Source organism: Sorex fumeus, unplaced genomic scaffold, assembly GCF_029834395.1.
Source record: "Sorex fumeus unplaced genomic scaffold, SorFum_2.1 ptg000006l, whole genome shotgun sequence".
In the NCBI taxonomy this organism is placed as follows: domain Eukaryota; kingdom Metazoa; phylum Chordata; class Mammalia; order Eulipotyphla; family Soricidae; genus Sorex; species Sorex fumeus.
In genome coordinates, this window is record NW_026606063.1 from 17,221,274 (window position 1) to 17,237,844 (window position 16,571).

Below are 16,571 nucleotides of genomic sequence, written 5' to 3' on the forward strand. Positions count from 1 at the left end.
TATGATAACGTAGTGCCAGAGTGATAATATAGTGGGTAAGGTGCTTGCTTGCCTTGCATGTTGTTGGGTTTGGTCCCTGACAAACCAGTCTCCTGAGCCCCGCCAGGAGTGATTCCTGAGCACAGAACTAGAAGTAAGCCTTGAACACTGCTGAGTGTGGCCCCCAAACGAACAAAAATGTATGATAATGTTATTTTTTATTTTCCACTGTTAAATATACTGTTTATGTTTCTCTTTCTCTCCTTTTTCTTCTCCATTTTTTCCCCTAGTGGGGGTACTGCTCAAATACTGTTGTCTATGCGTATACCAGACCTGATCGTCCAGAGTATTGTGTCATCTTTTGGGATACAAAAAATAATGAGAAATATGTCAAATATGTGAAGAGTCTCATTTCTATTACTACTTGTGGAGATTTCTGCATCTTGGCTACAAAAGCAGATGAAAATCATCCTCAGGTCAGTTTGGTACCTTTCAACTTGGGGGTGGGTGATTGACTGGGCTCCAATTATCTCCCTTCTCAGCCTGTTTTCTAAACTGGCAGACACAGGGAAGTATTGGGTCTGTTGGCCACATCTGTCTACTCCTCTGCGTTAGAAAGCTCTGCGATTTTATTGGTTCTGTGTCTTGTTCCAGTCAGTCAATTTGCTGGGCAGTTCCTATTGACCAGTCCTGAAACCTTTAATCTCTGCAACATATTAAAAGTACCATAATTCATTTCCAAGTTAAATTCCATAAGCCAGAATGAATAGTTAATATTTACTCTAAGTGTTTAAGAAATTGCTTAACAGTAACCATTTTAAAAACAGTGCTAGCTGTTGACATTCAGAAATGTGCTCCTATTTGGAGTTAGATTACTTGAAAAGTCAGTCTCAGTGTAAGATAAATAATACAAGCAATGCCCTTTTTAAAAAGCGTGCTAGTAACTTTGATATTTGCAGAAGGATTTCTAGTTTTCAAAAAAGGTCTACCCGTGCTTTTATCTTAAAAAATATTTTATCCATTAAAAAGTATAGAGATTCACAGACAGCCGTTTTTGAACAGCCACGTTCAACTCTGTTCTCCTGGACCTGGTTAAAACAACACTAAAGATGTCCTTGAAAGCCAAAAGTCAACAGGAACCAGAAAGCGAGAAGAAACAGCACTGTTGTTTTGGAGGTTAGGAGCAAATCTGAAGTTTTCAGTAAAGCATCGCAGTGGCCAGTGTACATTACTGAACCCCCAAAATTCAGGAGAATTCACGATAGGAGGAAGAAAGAAACTGACAGAAAAGCTCTTAGGAATAACCAATGATTATTCAGGAAGGAGATTTAAAAAGTCATATAAAGACAGAGAGTTCCAGATATTCTCCCCTCTACTGGTACAGAGACCTCTGCCCTTTGACCCCCCGGGGAAGCTAGTGGAGAAGAGAGTTTCTGTCCTGGAGGCCTTCGGTCCCCGGTGAACAGGGCAAAACTGCTGAGAAGCTCAAGAATTTGGGCGGCTACCCAGGGCTCCCAGGGTTCTTTCCTCATCTGGTTCCGGAGCATGGGCTCTGAAGTAGATAGAACTTTCCAGTAGGAGATGGGAGATATCCTCTCCTGAGATGCTGAGCAGGTTAAGGGGGACTAAAAGACCCCAAATAGATTGATATTGGGAATCATGCAGAAAATATCCTTGCCAAGTCTCTTTAGTACAAGGCCCACATGAACAAATAGGATTCCAGTAGCTATTTAGGACCACACTCTTAAATATGAGGAAATAGAAATGGGCTATTGGATATTCAAGGACACCATTGATGTAACAAACACCAGAAATAAATAGAAGAAGAAAAGAACTGAGAGGACCCTGCAGAGGCTGTCCATGAAGAGTCTTAGTTTCAGAAGAACTGTTGGTGTCTTCTGAGGGCTAAATTAATACATCCACAGGCAAGGAAAGGCCACTATAGAAAGGGAAGTTTTTACAAATTACAAGTGAGATAACAGCAATGATAAATTTCGCAGAAGAATTAGTCTGTAGCACTGTCCTCCCATTGCTCATCGATTTGCTCGAGTGGGCACCAGTAACATCTCCATTGCGAGAGTTGTTACTGTTTTTGGCATATTGAATATGTAACGGGTAGCTTGCTAAGCTTTGCCATGCGTGTGGGATACTCTTGGTAGCCTGCCGGGCTCTCTGAGAGGGACGGAGGAATTGAACCTGGGTCACTCCTGTGCAAGGCAAACTCCCTACCTGCTGTGCTATTGCTTAGGCAGAAGAATTACAAGATGAAATAAAACTATAGGGGAGCAAAAACGCCAAGAAAATGGTGATGAGAAGAGGCTTAGCCCTAAAAGTTCAGTATTTACATGATAATTCTTAAAAAACTGAGTAGGCAAAAAGGAGTAGTGATTCTGAAAAAAAAAATCAAGGAACTTTCTCTTTAGTTTCTAGATTAAAAGTACCTACCTCTATGAATAAAATGATTTTCAACATCAAGACACATCAGAACAACAAGGATTTAAAAAAAAGATCCTATAAGCTCTCAAAGAGGAAAAACAGATTTGTAGAATCAGGTGTCATGATGGCATTGGATTTGTCAGTCGGGAGATACTTTGGAGGATTCCTTTCACAATTCTGAGAGAAATGGTTTCCCATTTTGAATTCTACACAGTTAATGATTTATGGACATCACTAATTGAGTGTGAAAGTTGAATAAAGATGTTTGAATATACAAGGCTACTCCACGTGTTTATTCCAAGATTCCCTCTCTGAGGAAGTTACTTCAGTGTCTGACTCACCAAAAATGAAGACTTAAACCCAGAAAGAAGAAACAGGAACAGTTGACAACAGTGGTGAAGGGTGTGTCACAGTCACAGGGTGCTCTTGCCTGATGCCACCTGGCCAGAGCGGGTCACATACTCCGAAAGGGATTTAAGATAAAACGGAAAAAAAAAAAAGAAACTTACTGTGGTTGATTCTTCCAGAAGAGACATGCTTAGCTTACCTGGAGGATAATTGGGATAACTGGAAGGAAAATTTGAAGAATAATAAATACAGAGAAAACCGAAGAGAAAAATAAAGACTGTTGTTGACTAGAGGGGAAAGCAAAAAATGTTTTTAAAAGGGAAATAAGTCATGTTTAACTTGATGACTGAGATTTGAACAAACATTGAAGTAGTCAAAGTGATGTGCTCACTGTTTTTTTTCTTTTAATGAAAATATTCATTGAAGTAAAATGAACATTCAGTTCTTAATCAAGGCCTAACAAAAATGCAGGGTGAAGGAGGGAGGGATAGGAGTGTGCCTCTGTTTGATGGAGGCTGAGTGGGCCTGCAGGGGGGTGGGGTGAAGGTTCAACCATACAGCTCACTGGTGGTGGGAAAGCAGCCGTTAATTCCCTCATGGAAAGCAAACCAGAGTAAACTGGAAGAGCCTTCGGAACATGTTACTTGGATGTGCAGAGTTAAAGAAATCAGTTAAGTTGCTCAAAGGAATTATTTCAGGGCGCAGGACATGGGAAGTTGTCAGAAAACTTTTAAGTTAGAAACCTCATGGCACCCCTTTGAGTCTCTCAGCTAGGAGCCTGTAAATGAGAAGTAAATGGAAACATTGTATTTTGTGGCAGTAACTAAACTTATTTTAAGAAATAGAAAAGTAAAATCATGATCTTTTAAAAAAATTATTTATTCATTTGTTTACTGGCTTTTTGGGGTCACATCTAGCTCTGTGCTCAGGATTTACTCCTGATGGTACTCAGGGGTCCACATGGAATGTCGGGGATTCAACCCCGGTTGGCCACGTGCAAGTGAAAACGCCCTAATCACTGTACTATCACTTTAGCCCTCTTATGTATGATTTTTATTGCTTATGAAATTAAGCGAGTTTTAGTTGAGATGCTAAGAAAAGAAAATGCTTATATGTAAGTAGTATATAGAGAATTGGTTTATATGAAATGATCATTCCAGGAAAGCACCTAAGTAATTCTTGTTATTATTTTGTTTTGTTTTGTTTTGGCCACACCTTGTGATGCTCAGGGTTACTCTGCACTCAGGAATCACTTCTCGCAGTGCTTGGGGGACCATTTGGGATGCCAGGGATCGAACCCAGGTTGGCCATGTGCAAGGCAAACACCTTGCTGTACTATCACTCTGACCCCAAGATTGTATTCTTAATACAAGTTATACCACTGCCAGTTATTAAAGATGACTGGCAGAATGTGGAAATGATCAGTTTAGAATAATATGTGCATTATTTTTTACTAATAGTAATCATGACAAGTATTTGTATATGCTTTAAAATTAACTTAATATTTAAAAGTCATTTTTTTACTAAATTGGATTATATATTTTCTGAATTAACGGCATTTTTTTCATGTCATTTATTTATTGCTTCAAAGGACGAGAGTGAGATGGAAACATTTGGTGCAACGGTAAAAAATTAAACTAGCTTTTCTATAGTTGGTTAGAAGATAAAAATGAGTTTTGATTTGAAGGATGAGCAGGAATTTTAGAAGAAAAACAGTGAAAAGTAGCTAGCATACTTATGTTTCTTAAGTAGCCTCTTAGGTCGCAGTCTTTCATTATATTGAGAAATCAGCTTGCTTGAATTTTGATTGAGATTTATGTTTCATCTAGGTCGTTTACTGTTCTTCGCACTTAACAATTTTATTAGTTATTTTCCAGTTAGTAATACCTTAAAAAGAAGCATGCTGTGTGAAGCATTATTTAAAAAATTATACTTAAATAGGAATCCTGATTTTTTTCTTGTCTCTTCACAGTATGTGCTAGTTCTTTGTAATTCTATTGGCACACCCTTGGATCCTAAATACATTGATATTGGTAAGAAATGCTACTGTTTTTTTCTATCTTTAATTAAGTTTTATCTGTAAGATGAATGGCAGAAAGCCTAACAATCATATCATTAATTTTTGCATATTGATATGTTTGTTTGTTGTGGGGCCTGGTAGTGTTGGGGTGCTGTGGGGCTACACCCAGCAGTGCTCCGAGAGCCATGTGGTGCTGGGGTTGAGTCTATCACTTCACATATGCAAGGCATATACTCTGCCACTGGAGCCGTATCCCTTATGCCCAGAATACAAATTCGTTAGAACAAAGGTGACTGTAGTTCTTGGTTTGCCAGTTCCAGTTTGTAACTATTATGATGAAATTATTAATAATCTTTTGTTTCACTCATAAGTATGCAGATTAATAAAATAAATTCTAAAGCGACTAAAATCCACAGTAATCTCACAACTGTGATATTGCCATGATTTGTTTGAAATTGAAAATGTAATTACCTAGAAGTGAGTATGCAAGCATAAAGATTAGTTAGTAATAACTGAGGGTTGTAGGAGGTATTTTGCCACTAAACTATGTTTTTTTCATAATAAACTGCTTGTAAATACCTTTCTTCTATAAAAACACCCTAGCTGCTTGTAAAAGTGAGTTTTGCCTCTTCCAGATTGTTCTAATGAATTCAGTCGATTAATGGGGACGAATTAAAAAAATTTCTGACATTTTTGTTTTCAGAAAGACATTTATTACTTTAGACTTACCATTCATTCTACCCAAAAGCTATGAAAGTAACCATAAAAAATTGCAAATCTTATTTTATTAAAAATATTTATTAAAATATTTATTAAAAGTATTTTATTAAAAATAATAACAATTTGTCATTTCACTGTAGTTTACAAAGTAATGATTTTGTTTTAAAACATGTGCTAGATTGTTGAATATAGTTTTGAAAGATTTTAGCACTTTCACAGTCCTCCCGTTATACATCAATTTGCTTGAGCGGACCCAGTAACGTCTCCATTGTGAGACTTGTTGTTACTGTTTTTGGCATATTGAATATGTCATGGGTAGCTCTCCGAGAGGGGCTGAGGACTCGAACCTGGGCTGACCAGCAAGGGAAATGCCCTACCTGCTGTGCTATCGCCCCACCCCTTTGAAAGATTATTAGATTAAAAACTTTGAAAATCAGGAATATAGCTCAGTGGTAGAGCACATGCTTTTTATGTATGAGGCCCAAGGTTTGATTTCTAGCAACACACACACACAGACATACATAGACACACGCACAGACACAGACACACACACACACAGACACCCCTCCCCTACACACACAGTTGGAAAGTCATTGAGTTGTTTCCTGAATCTAAGAATTAGGGTCATTTTGGGGTCTAAATGTTTATATTTTGCTAAGCTCTTTGCTAAGCATCTTTCATATGCAAGAAAATGTGAGAAATACTAGCCAACCCCAGTGATTTTACTCTATGTTTTCAGTTATACTTTATGTTTATACTTGGTTATACTCATATATACCCTATGTATGCAGTTATTACTCTATGGTCTTGGTTAATTCACTTTTATATGTATAAAAACTTCCTGTTAGTCAGTCAGAAGAAGATCAGGCACTTATATGTGGTATATAGCATAATGAGATGATCCAAGGTAATTAAAAGGGGGGCTACCTAGACTACCATTGGCCCCAGAGTATAGGAAGGAGAAAGATAGGGAATGAAAGACATTGAGGAGGAGGAGTAAAAGGAAGTGGACAGGAAGTAATGGGAGGTGGGGGGTAAGGGCCAAGGGTCTCAGATATGTCAATGGTGTAGGAGGGTGGTATATATGTAGATGTAGATATTTATACACACACACACACACACACACACACACATACATGCACACATATCCAAAGCACACAGTCAACAACACTTAAGCAGGAGATCCAAACGACAACAAACTTAAAAATGTACCTGTCAAGGAAGCAGACAGTGGGGTAGAGGGACCTTGGAACAGTAGTGGAGAGAAGTTGACTCTGCTGATGGGATTGGTATCTTCATAAAAAGATGAATAAACAAAACAAAACTTTTCAATTCATGCCATGTATTCATTGTTATTTAGGTATCATTACATGAGTTTGTGTGCATACAGACTCACATGTTAGTATTTCTTGCTAAAATGTATCTCTTAAAATTAGATTTTTCTCATGAGTATCTTCTATTTATTAGATACTTCTCTGTCAAATTCATTCAGTAGTGAATGCTGTCAATTTTCAGATAATACGCTTTTTTATATCAATGAAATTTAATGTAGAATCATTGTGATGATAGTTTATCCTGAAAGTAATTTTGATCACAGGCAATCATTTCTTTAATAAGGCCAGATGGAAGTCCTTCACCTTCATAAAGTAGCAAATCCTCAAGGGCATGATTATTTGTGTTTTTGAATCACAGAATTTTTTTCTTGCAGTCTTGATGGCTGGAATTTTATCAAAAGGTTCTTTCATTGATTTCCTGTAAACTCAGCCAAGGACTCAACATTTGTTTCATACATATCCTGTAAAATTCCTTTTTAAGAGTCTGACTAATTTTCATGAGAACTGAAGCCTAACCAAAAGAGTATGTAATGGATATTGTTCTGCAAGCTGCAATTTTTGTTTTGCTACCTACTCTTTCTCCTGACAATCTCTGTGAGAATTTTTACAAAGACCCTTATGTATTGCAGAAGTTTAGTTTGTGGTTCTCTGTTCTACTGTGTATGAAGATGTTAGGTTCCTCTCACGGTGCTGTTTCTTGGAGTCCTCAAAAATCCTTTTAATTTTTATTTTTAAATTAAAATTCTATCCAAACTTTATCTTCCCTAGCAGGTCTGCAAGATTTTTTTGGTCTTTGGGCCACACTCTGTCGTGCTCAGAACTCTGGCTCTGCACTCAGGAATCACTCCTAGTGGCTCGGGGGAGCATATGGGATGTTGAGGATCAGTCCTGGGTCAGCTGTATGCAAGGCAGGCCTCCCTAACCCCTGTACTATTTCTCCAACTCCAAGATCCTAGGTTTTTTTTTTTTAAAGACATGTATCTTTATCCATTTCTGTACCTTCACTTCCTAATCTCTAACAGTGTTAGGTATTTGCCCTATAACAAACATTTATGAAAATACTTAATTTTTCTATTCTACCATTCATTTAGGTCTGGAGCGATAGCACAGCGAGTAGGGCATTTGCATTGCACGCAGCCGACCCAGTTGACCCGAGTTCGATTCCTCCACCCCTCTCGGAGAGCCCGGCAAGCTAACGAGAGTATCTTGCCCACATGGCAAAAACTGGCAAGCTACCTGTGATGTATTCGATATGCCAAACACAGTAACAACAAGTCTCACAATGTTACTGGGCCCACTCCAGCAAATCGATGAACAATGGGAGGACAGTGACAGTGACAGTGACCATTCATTAAGTATCAAACCATCAATGAGTACAGACTGTTTCAGAAACGGTCTTGAGCAGAAGGGTTGATGAAAGTATCTTGTTCGCATTTCCCATGGGATGTTTAAATGGATAATTAAAATAGAGTTCATCCAAAAAACAGCGGCTGTTGCTCCCCTGCTGCACGCCAGTGTGGAAGTGCTGGAGAGGTAACATTGGCACAGAGGACCTACTCCAGGGACATTTTTTCCTGCCTCATGGTTTTGTTTGAACTGAGATTGGAAGAAAAGTATTCCCGAAGGTGGTGCTTTATGGGGAGTAAGGGGCATTTGCTGAGGAATGGAGGATAAAAAGTAGCTGGAACCTACTAGTGCCTGTTCTGCATCTCTTTTGGTGGGAGCCTGGGGGGAGGGACGGTGGTGGAGGGGCTTCCTAACATCTAGTCTTCTGCTTATACCAAGAGAGGAGATTGGATGGAAAAATTTTGGTGCAATTTACGTGCTCTTTAAAGAGCTGAGACATGAGTAAGTCTGAAAGTGGGGGAACATTAAAGATATGAACATTTATTTCAGGTTTCAGCAGTAAAATATTGTAAGCAGGTTGTACTCATACAGAATTCCTGGATTGTTTTAACTTACTTTACGTTATTGCTTGGCTAGTAACTACTGCCTATTAGCATTACCAGGTTCAGTTATTGGAGGCATGATTATTTTCCATAACAATATGTTTCCAATAATGTTTCTAAATCTTTACATTTGTTTCTTTGTTTTTGTCTTGATTTGGGTCCACACCCGGCAGTGCTATTCCTGGCTATGCTCAGGGATCACTCCCTCCTGGTAGGCTTGGGAGGACCTTATGGGGTGCTGTGGATTGCACCGTGGTCAACCACATACAAAGCAAATGTCTTACCTGCTGTACAATCTCTCTGGCCCCATAAGTATTTAAAAGTTTTCTTTCCAGGTATTGGATAATTTAGAAGTGTGTAGAGTGCTTTTATCCTGATGTGTTCTTTTCTTCAAACAATGTTAAAATTTGGTATTCTAACTTCTTAGAGACTTAGCTCTAAGAAACTAAGAATTAAATCACTTGGATAGGATGAATCTCTCTCTTTCATTTTTTGTGGGGACACACCTGGTGTGTGTACTCTTGTCTCTGTGCTTAGGGATCACTCCTGGATGTGCTCAGGGGACCATATGGGGTGCTTGGGATAGAACAGAGGTCAGTTGTGTGCAAGGCAAGCACCCTTGCTGCTGTACTATTGACTTAGCCCTTGGTCTTTTGGTTTTTTAAATACTTTGTAAGATTTATGTCACCATGAGTATTTAAATGATAATGCTAAAATTATTACCACATGATCTAGAAGAAAGGTTCAGATATTTGCATTTGCTTTTTGTATTGACTCACTTTTATATACAAATTTATTATACAAACGTATGTATGTAATGAAAACAAAACCAATAGCAATAACTAGATTGCATATTTTACTTGAATTAGAGATAGAAGGACATAGGAATTAAGAGGAAAGATTTAGAGCTGGGTAGGTTGAGTTTATAGCCCAACTTCTGCTCCTTGTTAGTCGTGCAAGTTCAGCAAATTATTTAATCATTAATCCTTCAGTTTTTCATCTGTTAAATGGGGAAAATAATGTTGTTTGCCTGTTATTTAACACATGCTTTACATGTATGTAATTGTATACTAGACTATATTTTAGTTATCACTAAAATATGTCAGACATTGAAAAGGTTTAATAAATAATGGCTTCAAGATTACTATTAAGCACTTATTCAGTGTCAGGTATGGAACTCTATATATCTGTTATCTCTTTTAACTGTTACAGCGGCTATATAAAGTTGATATTGTTATCATCTTCAACTTTCAGCTAGTAAACTGAGGTTCAGAGAATAATTAATTTATCTAAGGCCTTGGGATTAATAAGTGCCTAGTCACAGACTCTGACTTTAACTTTAAACCACTCAGATTTTAATTTTGAGTTAATATGGTTATGGATAATTCTTTGTGAAGATTTGGAATCTATAAACAAGAAAATAATATGAATGCACTATATAATAAAGGTAAACCTTGCTTAGGAAACTGCTTGGGAAAAAATTGTATTTCATTAGGAAGCAGTTTTGTTGACGTCACACCCCATTAAGGCATAAAGTTATCAGTTTCAGCTGATCTGTGGTACAGTTCACTAATTATTTGGCAAATGTCTTACAATCTGGTGACAATGGGGAGAAACTCTGAAAGCTACACAAAGCCTGGGCCTGGAGAGCTCATTCATCCTGTTCATCCTGCGTTGGAGCTGACCACCTTTCTTCCCCCTGGTGGCGATGCATTGTTCCAACCAGAAGGCCTCTGGCTCCCTCTAGAGTTCAGTTTTGTACATGATTTGGCAAAATCTTAATTGCCATAAGTTTTCGTTGTGCATCAGCTATAATATACTAAGCATGAAAAAAATTCTTGAACGAGATACAGCTTTGTAGTGGAGCTCCTACCTTGTATGAGTTTGGTCATAGGTTCAAACCCCAGAACCAGCAAAAAAAACTCTACACCATTTTTTCATATAAATTAACCATCTTAGGAGCCGAAGAGATAGTACAGTGGGTTAGGTGCTTGCCTTGCACGTGGCTAACCAGCGTTCAAACCCCAGCATCCCAAATGCCCCCTCACCCCCTTGCAATTCAGGGAGTAACTCTTGACTCATGACCCAGCAGTAACTCCTGAGCAAGCCAGGTGTGGCCCCAAACAAAAAATAAAAACCAGGAAAGTAAAAAGTTCTTGAATTTGAATTTCTTGAGTTGCTAATCCACTCATGTTGACCTGTTAATGTCAGCTTGGTTTTAAATGACTGGCTAAGTTTCCTAGGTGCATGATGCTTTAGAGGTCTTTTTCTTGGCCTTTGGAAACAGTGCTGCAAAAGGTAACTTATCCATGCCATTTCTTTGTTCTGGCTATGTCAGTTATTACTGTGCACAGAATTTATGAGTTGAAATTAAGAATTAAGTTTTGCACCATTTCAGTTATTCATGGATTTAGAGAAAAGATAGGCACTAAAATATTTTACAAAAAAGAATCTTATTTTTTATATATTGTGTGTGACTGTGCTCATTTTGCCTTTTAAAATTTTTTTTGGTTTGGGCTAGTTCACTGTATCACTGTCATCTCGTTGTTCATCAGTTTCCTCAAGCAGGCACCAGTAATGTCTCCATTCATCCTAACCCTGAGATTTTAGCAAGTGCCACATTGGAGGCTCTTTCAGGGTCAGGGGAATGAGACCCATCATTGTTACTAGGTTTTGGCATATTGAATACGCCAGGGGGAGCTTGCCAGACTGACGTGTGGGCAGGATACTCTTGGTAGCCTGCCAGGTTCTCCGAGAGTGAGAGGGCCAGTTATTTTATTTAATCCTTACCTTTAAGGTATTTTTCATGTAGCTATTTTTTAAATTTTTAAATTTTTTCAATTTAATTTTCATAAAGTTGTTCACAATAATTGATTACATTCAATATTTCAACACCAATCCCACCACCATTATGCCTTCCCACCACTTCAATCCTGTCCCACAGGCAGATGCTAATTAATTTATTTTGTATTGCTTCTTATGAATAGTATGAGGTGTTGTGTGGCCGCAAAAGGAGCTGCGTGCTCCTGGAATTCTAAAATTTTAAATAATTGGGGTCTGGAGACATATCTGCAGCATGCTGCTCTCTTCTGAGATTCATTTGTGAGTCTTTGGATCATGGACATTATTGAACTTAAATGGCACCCAGAGGCAGTTGGTGGGCGTGACTGCCAGGAAACCAGAAGGGTGATGAGATGAGGGGAGGTCGCCCTGGAGTTTTCAGTCACAGTTCCCGCATACTTCGGTTTTTCAGCACATTTTTTCTCACGTCTGAGGAGTTCAGGATGAGCCTGTGAAGATCAGCCATGAGCATGGCAGAATTCGGTTCTGATGATCTTACTCTTTTATAAGAAGGTACATAAGATAAGCATAATTCAGTATTCTTTGAGAAACAAAACAGATGAAAAAGTTCTCTGGGAAAATATATTTGAACTTTACTTAGGAAGAACTTTTCAGAATTTTATTTTCGAAATTAATGAGAAGCTAGTTGATTTTTTTGTCGGTGCATATCAGCTCTGCTCGGGGCTTAATTCCTGGCTCTATGCTCAGGGATCACTATTTGATAGCATTTTGTATGAGTTCTTGTGTGGACATTTGTTTTTATTTGTCTTGGGTGGAAACCTAGGAGTGGGATTGCTGGGACATAGAATTCTGTTTAACATTTTGAGGCACTGTCCCATTTTTCAAAGTGGATCTTCCTCTTTGTTATCCTACCTTTCCCACATTTTTGCTGACAATCATTTTTGCCCATCTTCTGATTCCAGACATTAGAGTGGGGATGAAATCATTGTGATTTTGATTTGCATTTTCATGACGACATTATATTAAGCATCTTTTCACGTACTAAGTTGGTCATTTGTATATATTAATTGGAGAAATATTTGTTCCAGTTCTTTGCTCATAATTCAGGGGATTATTATTATTAAAAGTAAAAAGTAAAGGCCCTCCCGTTGATCATCGATTTGCTCGAGCGGGCCCAGTAATGTCTCCATTGGAGACTTTGTTGTTACTGTGTTTGGCATATCGAATATGTCACGGGGAGCTTGCCAGGCTCTGCCGTGCGGGCAAGATACTCTCGGTAGCTTGCCGGGCTCTCCGAGAGGGGCGGAGGAATCGAACTCGGGTAGGCCATGTTGGCTGCATGCAAGGCAAACGCCCTACCGCTGTGCTATATCTCCAGCCCATTATTATTATTATTATTATTATTGAGTTCTAAGAGCCCTTTACTTTGTTTGGATACAATTCTTTGCCCACATACTGTCACTGTCACTGTCACTGTCTTCCCGTTGTTCATCGATTTGCTTGAGCGGGTCCAGTAACGTCTCCATTGTGAGACTTTGTTGTTACTGTGTTTGGCATATCGAATACGTCATGGGGAGCTTGCCAGGCTCTGCTGTGCGGGCGAGATACTCTCGGTAGCTTGCCGGGCTCTCCGAGAGGGGCGGAGGAATCATTTTCTCTCTTTTATGAGTTGTTTTTTTGCTTTTCTTTTGTTTTGGGGTCACACCTGGCAGTTCTCAGCCTTACTCCTGGTTTTGTGCTCAGGGATCACGCCTGCAGACTCAGAGGACCATATGGGGATCAAGTCTGGGTTGACTGTGTGCAGAACAAGTGCCTTACCTGTCGTCTCTTGAGCCCCATCTTTTTACTGCATTAATACACAAATATTTTAATTTTGATGTTCAATTTATTTATCTTTTATTTTGTAGCTTGTGCTTTGTATCTAAGAAATCACAGCCCAAAGGCCTGTGATGACAGAGATTTACTTTTCTTCTAGGATTTCTGTAGTTTTTGTTCTTATTTTTCGGTTCATTTTATGCTGTTGTTTATTATTTTTTTTGCTTTTTTGGGTCACACCCGGCGATGTACAGGGGTTACTCCTGGCTCATGCACTCAGGAATTACTCCTGGCGGTGCTCAGGGGACCATATGGGATGCCGGGAATCAAACCCAGGTTGGCTGCATGCAAGGCAAACGCCCTACGTGCTGTGCTATTGCTCCAGCCCCTGTTTAGGTTTATTTTGAGTTAATATTTTACATAGTCCTACAAGCTTTTTCATTTTTTCCCTCAAAATGTAGAGACTGGATATATGGTTTATTGTCTATGAAATGTGGATATATGGTTTACTGTCTATGAAATGACGCAGTGAGTGATCTCTGATGCATTCTGTGGTTCTGTGTAAATGTAATCTGACTGTTGTGATATTCTTTTCAATAGTACCATTATTTGTTACAATGACAAAAACCCACGTGATCGCAGCTTCTAAAGAAGCATTTTATACCTGGCAATATCGTGTGGCAAAGAAACTCACAGCACTGGAAATTAATCAGATCATGCGATCTCGAAAAGAAGGCAGAGAAAGGTATATCTTTATTTATTTAATTATTTGTTTTTTAATTTAGTGAAACACCATGAGGTACAGTTGTAGACTTACAGATTTTTGTGCTTGGGTTTCGATTATGCAATGATTGAGTACCCATTCCTCCACCAGTGCCCACTTTCTACCACCACTGATTCCAGTATCCCTTCCACCCCCATCCCCCCCATTCCACCCTGCCTTTGTGGCAGGGCACTCCCCTTTGTTCTCTCTCTCTCTCCTTTTGGGTACCACGGCTTGCATTCAGTGGCAATCATGTTTGGTCTCTAGTCCACTTTCAGCATGCATCTCCCATCCTGGGAGGATCCTCCCAACAAGAAAGGTATATCTTGATGCATTGTTTTAGTTTATAAATCATCATGTTTGAGAGCTAGAAATTGTTTTGACATAAAGAAATAATATTTTTACATTAATTTGAGTGATGAAAGTAAACACTTAGGGAAAAGCCTTGAAACCTGTATGTTCATGTGTTTTTTTTTAAATAAGTAAATGGTTATTCTCATCCATTACCATCACTGTAACAGGGTTACATTAGATCTATGTATCGCTAAGGTTGAATATTTAGCCAAAGCTTCCCTCCACAGTTAGTGGAACATGCCTTTCTTTCCAGTATGGGTCACTGTGGAAGAGGCAGACCTCTGTAGGTATGGTGGGCTACTTTTTCTTGACATGGATGCCAGGAAGTCTGGGATGGAATTATTTCTGGTTAGTGGTGGTGAAGAGTTGCGCCACATAGAGTGGAAGGAGAAGGATGGAGGGTTTCTCAAGGTTTAGGAAAATCACAAGGTACAGGTGCTATTGTGGTGCTTTGGTAAGTTACATTGCGTGTACTAGCAATATTCTAGGTTTGTTATTCTCTTGTTGTTTTCTCATGATTCTCCTTGAGAACATAGGCCTGCCTTGGTGGGGCTGGGCAGTAGGGACTCATGCCAGAAACTCCAGGTTGGTTTTTCAGATCATCTTCACATTCACATTGATATTTTTATTTATTTATTTTTGGACCACACCCACCTGTGCTCAGGGCTCACTTCTGGTTCTGTGCTCAAGAATCACTCCTGGCAGGACTCAGGAGACCATATCAGGTGCCTGGGATCAAATGTGGATCAGTTTGCCATATGCAAGGCAAGTGCCCTACCCACTGTATTATCACTCTGACGCCCCTGCCCTTCTTTTTATTTTTTATTTATTTTTTTATCATTTTTTTATTAGTGAAACACCATGAAGTACACTTATAGACTTATAAATTTTTGTGCTTGGGTTTCAGTTATACAATGATCAAGTACCCATCCCTCCACCAGTGCCCATCCTCCCCCACCACGGGTCCTAGCATCCCTCCCACCCCCCATCCTCCCCCCCACCCCCCCGTCCCACCCTGCCACAGTGGCAGCCCTGCCCTTCTTTTTAAAGTTCACTCATAAACTAAGATAGAAGATAGGTCCTAAGTAAAAGTGTTTTGGTTTTGCAAATTCATGGGAAGAGGAAAGTAAAAACAGCTGAATAGAATCCAGAGCGGTAGTATAGGGGTTAAGGTGCTCGCCTTGCGTATGGAGTCTCAGGGATCCGCCTTCCAAAAATAGAGCTCTTTTAAGAATTCTTCTTAAATAATAAGGATATTCATATTGGGTAATAGTGTTTTGGGGGTTATCATCCAATCTTTAAATCAAACTAGAGATCATAAAGTACTAGAATCCTTACATGCACTTTAAAAAAATTTTTTTTTCTTTCAGAATTTATCATGTCGATGATACTCCTTCTGGATCAGGGGATGGTGCGCTTGACTACAGTAAAGCCATCCAAGTAGGTGCTTTTGTTTCTACCAGCAAATGCTACTATCTATAGATCTGGAAATACTTTCATTTAATGCTGAGAACTGAACAAAAACTTTTTCCCAATAAAGAATATATTCTAGTAATTCTTTAAACATCTTTATGTTCAGAAAGATGTTTCCTAGATCTGATTTTTTATCCTTTGTATTTAAAAAAATACATTATTTGGAAATAATTATAGGTGCGAAGGAAGTTTGAAAATAATACTATCCAGAACCTCCTCCTTACCCAGGTTCCTTCAATGGGGGCATCTTATGTAATTATGATACATAATGTCAAAATCAGGAAGTTGAGCCTGGTTGATCCTGGTACTAGACTGTTACCTAAACTACTACCTGATTCCTCATTGAGTTTTCATTGTTTTTTTTTTTCTGCATGTGTGTATGCGAATGTGTGTGTGTGTAGTTTTTATTTTCCAAATAGTATCAAAAAAAGAGATTTCCTCATGCTACTTACTTGTTTTCACACCCAACCCCCACTCCCCATCCCTGTCCCCTGGCAGCCCCAGTCTCTGTCTCTATAGTTTTGATCCTTTGAGAATGTTTCATGAAAGGAATGGTGTAGTATGTAACCTTTTGAGGT

The 16,571-nt window shown here is 38.9% G+C and overlaps 1 protein-coding gene across 1 annotated transcript in view; it reads left to right on the top strand.

Annotated features, from left to right (window-relative positions):
• Positions 1-16,571, top strand: part of WDR35 (WD repeat domain 35) — a 63,691-nt gene that overhangs the window by 18,632 nt on the left and 28,488 nt on the right. Inside the window, exons 10-13 of the mRNA XM_056123261.1 lie at positions 270-455; positions 4,736-4,796; positions 14,004-14,148; positions 15,891-15,960. Of these exons, the coding sequence (XP_055979236.1) occupies positions 270-455; positions 4,736-4,796; positions 14,004-14,148; positions 15,891-15,960 (462 nt within the window). The remainder of the gene's footprint in view (positions 1-269; positions 456-4,735; positions 4,797-14,003; positions 14,149-15,890; positions 15,961-16,571) is intronic.